This window comes from Mastomys coucha, unplaced genomic scaffold, assembly GCF_008632895.1.
Source record: "Mastomys coucha isolate ucsf_1 unplaced genomic scaffold, UCSF_Mcou_1 pScaffold14, whole genome shotgun sequence".
Taxonomy (NCBI): Eukaryota; Metazoa; Chordata; class Mammalia; order Rodentia; family Muridae; genus Mastomys; species Mastomys coucha.
Window position 1 is genome coordinate 73971582 of NW_022196896.1, and position 7892 is coordinate 73979473.

General features: G+C 36.9%; 1 protein-coding gene across 2 annotated transcripts in view; it reads left to right on the plus strand.

Moving 5' to 3' along the window:
- LOC116088394 overlaps window positions 1–7892 on the plus strand; it is a 52145-nt gene that overhangs the window by 32723 nt on the left and 11530 nt on the right. For both annotated transcript variants that reach the window (XM_031367403.1, XM_031367404.1), the window contains exon 8: window positions 2073–2092. In XM_031367403.1, coding sequence (XP_031223263.1) covers window positions 2073–2092 — 20 coding nt within the window. The remainder of the gene's footprint in view (window positions 1–2072; window positions 2093–7892) is intronic.

The following is a 7892-nucleotide window of genomic DNA, read 5'->3' on the forward strand; positions in this document are numbered from 1 at the left end:
ATATATATATATATATATGTTTGCATTCTAACTGGAGTAAGATAAAAACTCAAAGTAGTTTTAAAGGTTTGTTTGTTTGTTTGTTTGTTTATGTATTTGAGTGCTGTATGTACACCTGTGTGCCAGAAGAGGGCATCAGATCACACATGGGTGTGAGGCACCACATGGTTTCTGGAAATTGAACTCAGGACCTCTCTAAGAGCAACCAATACTCTTAACCACTGAGCCATCTCTCCATCTCCCCAAAGTAGTTTTAAATTAAATTTCCCTGATGGCTAAGGATGTTGAACATTTCTTTAAGTGCCTCTCAGCCATCTCTTTTTACTCTTTTGAGAATTCTGTTTAGATCTGTAATCCATTTTAATTAGGTTGTTTTCTTTTTTTTTTTTTAAAGATTTATTTATTATATGTAAGTACACTGTAGCTGTCTTCAGACAGCACCAGAAGAGGGCGTCAGGCCTCATTACGGGTGGTTGTGAGCCACCATGTGGTTGCTGGGATTTGAACTCATGACCTTCCGAAGAGCAGTCAGTGCTCTTCCCCACTGAGCCATCTCACCAGCCCAGGTTGTTTTCTTGATGCCTAGCACCTTGAGCTCTTTATGTATTTTTATATACTAGTCCTCTATCAGATATGTAGTCAGTAGAAGTCTTTCCCCATTCTATAGGCTGCCACTTTGTCCAGATGATAGTGTCCTTTGCCATACAGAAACTTTTCAGTTTCATGATGTCCCATGTGTTAATTGTTCTTATACCCATGCTATTGGTTTTTTATTCACAAAGCCTTTTTGTGTACCAATGAATTCAAGATTATTCCTTACTTTCTATTCTATCAGATTAAGTATATATGGCCTTATGTTGAGGTCTTCAATCTGTTTGGAGGTGAGTTTTAGGTATGTTGAACCATCTTTGCATCTCTGAGATGAAACCTACTTGATCATGGTAAATGATCTTCTTGATGTGTTCCTGGATTCAGTTTGCAAGTGTTTTATTGAGAACTTTTGCATTAATATTTATCAGCATAATTAGTCTGTGATCCTCTTTCTTTTTTGCATCTTTATGCGGTTTAGGTATCAGGGTGAGTATGGTCTTATAAAAAGAATCAGGTAATGTTCTGTTTCAATTTTATGGAATAATTTGAGGAGTAGAGTTGTTAATTCTTCTTTGAAGGTCTGGTAGAATTGTGTGCTAAAACCATCTGGCCCTGAGCATGTTTTGTTGGGAGACTTTTAATGAGGGCTTCATTTCATTAGGGGTTAGGTCTGTTTAGATTGTAGATATTATCTTGAATTAACTGTGGTAAGTTTTATATTTCAGAGAAAGTATATATTTCTGTTAGCTTTTCCAATTGGAGTACAGCGTTTTTTGTTCTCATGATTTTCTAGGTTTCCTTGGTGTCTGTTTTGTCACCCCTTTTGGTCTCTAATTTTGTTAATTTGGATCTTCTTTTGCCTTTTAGTTAATTTGGCTAAGCTTTTGTCTGTTTTGCTGATTTTCTCAAAGAACTAGCTCTTTGATTAATTCTTTGTATGTTTTTTGTCCTTTCTTCCTTTCTTCCTTCCTTCCTTTCTTTCTTCCTTCCTTCCTTCATTTCTTTCCTTCTTTCTTTCTTTCTTTCTTTCTTTCTTTCTTTCTTTCTTTCTTTCTTAAATTTCAACCTGAGTTTGACTCTTTCTTGCCATCTACTCATTTGGGGCATTATTTCTTCTTTTGTTCTAGAACTTTTAGGTGAGCCATTAAGTTATAAACATATGATCTTTCTATTTTTAAAAATGTAGGTATTTAGTCCTATGAAATTGCCTCTTATATACCTCCTTCATTGGATCTCAACTGAGTATGATAGACACCAAACTACACAGCTTTCCATTGTCACTGGCTGTCCACTATAAGTCTATTTTAAGGTGCCAAAACTGGACTATATTTGTGTAACAAACTATAATTCTACTTCTTTCCATGTTTATGTTTTTGATAATTAGTTTACATCATTTTATATTGTATATACATTAACAAATTATTGTAACCATAGATTTTTATGTTTTTTTGTTTTAAGATTTGTGAATTTTTATATTTTAGGCAAAGAAAATGCTGATATGGTAAGCTATAATATTTAATGTACAAAAAATTGAATTGTTATTTTTATTAATGAGTATTACTGTGTTTTCTCTATGCCTTTTATGAATAGCTATTGATTTCATAGTGATATGTTTACATTAAAAAATATGATATTTTTTAAGTTTTAAAAATGATTTGCATAGGGAAGATTTAAATATAATAAAATCTATATTTTGCTTGGTTTATGGTTAGATTAATTATCTGTCTTTAAAATTTCCTATATTTTGATATATTCTGAATAGAACTTTATAAAATAAATTTTATCAATTCAGTAATTTATCACTTGAAATTGATGAGTCAAGTAATTTACCTTTGTAATTATAAAAATTAATAACTAAATTAAATTATAAGAGTTAAATTAATTTATATGAAATAACTAAATTTATACACACAGAAGTTAAAAAAGGCTAAATTTACATAAAGTTATTTTATGATTTTAGCATCTTCTTTCTAAAATGAAACCTTTGGGTACAGGATGCATGTTTTTGAAAGCCATGTAACAGTAACTAAAGATAAAAGTTAAGCCTTGTATCAGAATGAAATTCTGTCATTTCTTTGCATTTTTTGTTTTTTTTTTCCTTTGGCTGTTGGATTCATAACATCATAAAATTTTTTGTGTCATTAAGTATGCACATTTTTGTATGTTCATATATAGTTATCAACATGTGCATTGTCTATGTCTTAATGATGTGCATGATGTGTGAGGTTTGTATGTGGAGGCTAGAGGTCAATTTCAAATCTTTTTTAATTGCTTTCTACACTAGTATTTTTCTCTACTTATTGACAATTGCTCTTGAAATATTCCCTTTTATTTACCTTTGACTGAGGAAACTACTCCTTCATTGTCCGCTAAATCAGCAGTGACTTTCTCTGAAAGAAATACTAGGCAAGATAATACTGATGTCCCTCTAGACCTATAATCAGACTTAAGATAAAGCAGGCTCTAGAGGGGCAGTAAAAAGTATAGTCCATAAGGAAGTGTGGTATACTAGGAAAGAGCTTTATGATTTTGCTAACTCATTCAAGCAGAAGTCTGGGAGATATGAGTGGGAATGGATATAAGGGTGAAGGATCATGGTGGTAGGAACATAAAACTGGGGGGTCAAACTGAGTTTATTTGCATAGGCTTTCTGAGTGGAGATCCTAAATTTAATATGTCATCTCACACAGGTATAAAAAAAGGTGCCAAAAGTTTGTTTAAATGGCTGGCTGAAACATTTGTCAAAAGATGGCCTACTGAAAAGTGGTTGGAAACACCAGATATCCCTTAGCTTATTGATGAAGGGATTTTAAGGCCCAGGTTGCAATGACAGAGTAGGTACAGTATGTACAACCTAATCCTAATGGGAAGGGCCAGAGACATGCCCTTCTCTAATCCTACAAGACACAAAATGGTGAGAGGGGCACCAGCACACTTGAAGAGATTTGTTGTCACTCTTTTTCTTATGCCAGACCTTATGGTTGGAAATGTGGCTGCTTGGTTGGATAAATTAATGCACTGGGTTTAATTGAGTCCTGAGGTAGCAGAGACCAGGTGGCACCACCGAATTTCCAAAAAGCCAGGTTATTTTAGTTACTGTAATGGGCAGTGTAGACAAAGCAATGTTCATAATGGCCCAAGCTATAATGGTCAGTACAGGCAAAGCGAATTCTATAGTGCCATGGATGGACCTTTGGTACTAGCTAATAAATCATTGTGTTTGCAGGCATGAAGTAGATAAAAAGCCTACTGATTTTTCCTTTCATCTATATAAGCAGAAAAATTCCCAGACAAATGAAAGTCTACACTGGATCATGGCAAAAGAGAATCTTGGCTTATGAATCAATTTCCAGACTTGAGCCTGTTTGCAGACCCAGAATCCCTTGAATGAAGGTGTCTTAGTTAAGGTTTCCATTGCTGTGAAGAGATACCATGACCAAAACAACTCTTACAAAGGAAAGATTTAACTGGGGCTGGTTTACAATCTCAGAGTTTAGTACATTATCACCATTGTGGGATGCATGGCAGCATCCAGGTAGACATTGTGCTGGAGAAGGAGCTTAGAGCTCTACATCTTCATCCGCAGGCTGCAGAAGGAGACACTGTGTGCCACCCTGAACATAGCTTGCTCATGTATATGAGGCCTCAAGCCCAACTATACAATGACAAACTTCCTCTAACAAGGCAACACCTACTCCAAGGCCACTCCCCCTAATATTGCCACTTCCTGTGGGCCAAATATTAAAACAAAGGCATCTACAGGTGGGGGAGAGTGGGGGGTGATACTATTCAAACCACCACAAAAGGGATGGCCAGGTTCCCCTGAGGAAAGACCTTGATAAAATACCTGAATTTTTTACTGTGGAATTTCTTCAGTCTTTTACCAAAGGCAGCCTACAACCTTTTACAAGGGTAACTGTGCACTGTGGGAAAATTGAGTTCTTGGGCTCTATTGGATACTTGTTCTGAATTGATGCTGATTCTAGAAAAGCCCAAGAAGCATTGTGGCCCTTCAGTTAAAGTATGAGCTTATGGAGGTGAGGTGATTAATGGAGTTTTAGCTGAAGTCCAATTTACAGTAGGTCCAGTGAAACCCTGGATTCATCCTCTGCTTAGTTCCCTGGTCCCAGAATGTATAGATTGCATATATTTAGGAGTTTACAGAATTCTCACATTGGTTTACTGACATGTAGAGTGAGGGTTAAGGTTAGGAAAGGCTAACGGGGAGCCTTTAGAATTGCCTCTAGCAAGGAAAATAGTGAATCAAAGCCACTACAGCATTCCTAGAGGAAGTGCAGAAATTAGTGCCACCATCAAGGACTTGAAGGATGCGAGGATAGGGGTTCCCACCACATCTGCCTTTAACAGTACAGAAGACAGGTGGATCATGGAGTATGTCATTTGACTGTCAGTTGTCTATCAAAAACTCAATCAGAAAATGATTGTGAATGCTACTGCTGTACCAGATGTAGTGTTCTTACTTGAGCAAATTAGCACATCTCCTGATAAATGGTATGCAAATATTGATCTAGCAAATACCTTTTTCTTGGTACTTTTATAGAAGGATCACCAGAAGCAATTTGCTTTCAATTGGCAAGGCCAACAGTATACCTTTATAGTTTTACCTCAAGGATATATTAACTCTTCATCCCTGTGTCTTAACTTAGAAAGGGTCTTATTTATCTATATCTTCCACAAAATGTCATATTGGTGAACTGTTACCTCACTCAGGATGATATTTTCTAGTTTCATCCATTTGCCTAAGAATTTCATGAAGTTATTTTTTTTGATAGCTGAGTAGTAGTCTATTGTGTAAATGCACCACATTTTCTGTATCCATTCCTCTACTGAAGGACATCTAGGTTCTTTCCAGATTGTGGCTATTATAAATAAGCCTCCTATGAACATGGTGGATCATGTGTCCTTGTTATATGTTGGAGCATCTTTTAAAATTGCAAAGCTTCTGTAAGGCAAAGGACACTATCAATAGGATAAAACAGCAACCAACAGATTGAGAAAAGATCTTTACAAACCCTACATTTGATAGAGGGCTAATATTTAATATATATAAAGAATTCAAGAAGTTAGATTCCAGAGAACCAAATAACCCTATTAAGAATGGGGTACAGAGCTAAGCAAAGAATTCTTAGCTGAGGAATATCAAATGGCTGAGAAGCACCTAAAAAAATGTTCAACATCCTTAGTCATCAGGGAAATGCAAATCAAAACAACCCTGAGATTCCACCTCACACCAGTCAGAATGGCTAGGATAAAAAACTCAGGTGACAGCAGATGCTGGTGAGGATGTAGAGAAAGAGGAACACTCCTGCATTGTTGGTGGGATTGCAAGCTGGTACAACCACTTGGAAAATCAGTTCGGTGGTTTCTTAGAAAATTGGACGTAGTACTACCGGAGGACCCAGCTATACCACTCCTGGATATATACCCAGAAGACGTTCCAACATGTAATAAGAACACAGACTCCAGTATGTTTATAGCAGTCTCATTTATAATACCCAGAAACTGGAAAGAACCTAGATGTCCCTCAACAGAGGAATGAATACAGAAAATGTGGTACATCTACACAGTGGAGTACTACTCAGCTATTAAAAACAATGACTTCATGAAATTCTTAGGCAAATGGATGGAATTAGAAAATATAATCCTGATTGAAGTAACCCAGTAACAAGAGAACACACATGGTATGCACTCACTGATGAGTGGATATCAGCCCCGAAGCCCTGTTGTTCTGTCTTCTACATGCTCCTTTCTTTTAGTGAGCCTTACTACTGGGCTCTTTATTAGGCTTTCTGAATTCCTCCTCATCATCTTCATTTGTTTTCTTCAATATTTCTATCTCTTTATTGAATTATTTTTTAATTCTGTCTTAGTTGTGTTTAATATTGCTGTGATGAAACACCATGACCAAAAACAACTTGGGGGGGGTGGACAAAAGGGTTTATTTTGCTCACAATTTCATTGACAATTCATCATCAAAGGCATTGAACTCAGGAACTCAGGTAGGGCAGGAACCTGGAGGCAGAAGCTGATATAGAAGCCATGGAGAGGTGCTGCTTACTGGCTTATTCTGCCTGCTTTCTTATAGAACTCAGGCTCACCATTCCAGGAATGGGCCCTCCCCACCCCCATTGGTCACTAAGAAAATGCCTTATGGCTGGGCTGTGGGGGCACACATTTTTAATCCAGGCACTTGGGAGGCAGAGGCAGACAGATCTCTGAGTTTGAGGCCAGCTTGGTCTACAGAGTGAGTTCCAAGACAGCCAAGGCTACACAGACAAACCATGTCCAAACTGCTGGATCCCATGAAGGCATTTCTTCAGCTGAGGCTCCTTCCTCTCTGATGACTCTAGTTTGTGTCTAGTTGACACACATCAGCCAGCACACATCACAGATTGTTCTCCTTATTTCACGAAGGTGTTTGTGTTTTGAGGGGTTCAATCAGGAATTTATTCTTCTCGTTTTGAAGTTTGTTAAAGTGTTTATTCATGTCCTGTTTGAGATCTCTTTCAACTGGTTTATAATTGTTCTTTTTGAACTCTTTATCTTGTTCTTATTAGAGACAAACTATGGACTTGGTGGCTTGGGGGAACAGCATGCTGTCTTAGTTGGGTTTAGTTTTGTTTTGTATTTTTTGTGTTTTCATTGTGATACTTGGGCTTCTGAAGTTTGAGTGTGGCTTATGTCATTTTGACATTTTGGCTCCAAGAATCTAGGTGTAAGGTGGGCAGGACTGGAGCAGGGTGGACAGGGCTGGATGAAAATCTAGAGGGAAAGAGCAAAGAGTAATGGAACAGAGGTTTGTAACCAGCTACATGGAGCCACTGCAGAGCTTAAAATGGCAGCAGGTGACAAGGAGAGATTTGAATGAGAGTCTGGAAGATGGGGCTGAAAAAGGTAGGAGGGGCATGGGGAAGGACAGCAGTTCCTACTGTACAAGTTGTATGGCTCAAGAATTTCTGGAAAAAAGTGGGTGGCAGGCAGGGCTTAGGATAGAAGTCCCAAAGGGGTGGACACAAACATTATTTCTTGATAAACATTCTAATAAAAGGTTATAACAAATTACAAAATTAAGGTATATTGGATAAATATGACTTATAGTCATTAAATTTGTGGATTTAAAGGGGATTCTGAAGTCTGAATTTTTTTAATCATAGAATTTTGTGTTATATAATATTATTTTAATTTATGCATCAGACAATGCACATTATGGTGTATTTCTTTTTTTTTATTTTAGATATTTTCTTTATTTACATGCGAATTTCTCCATTCCCAGTTTCCCC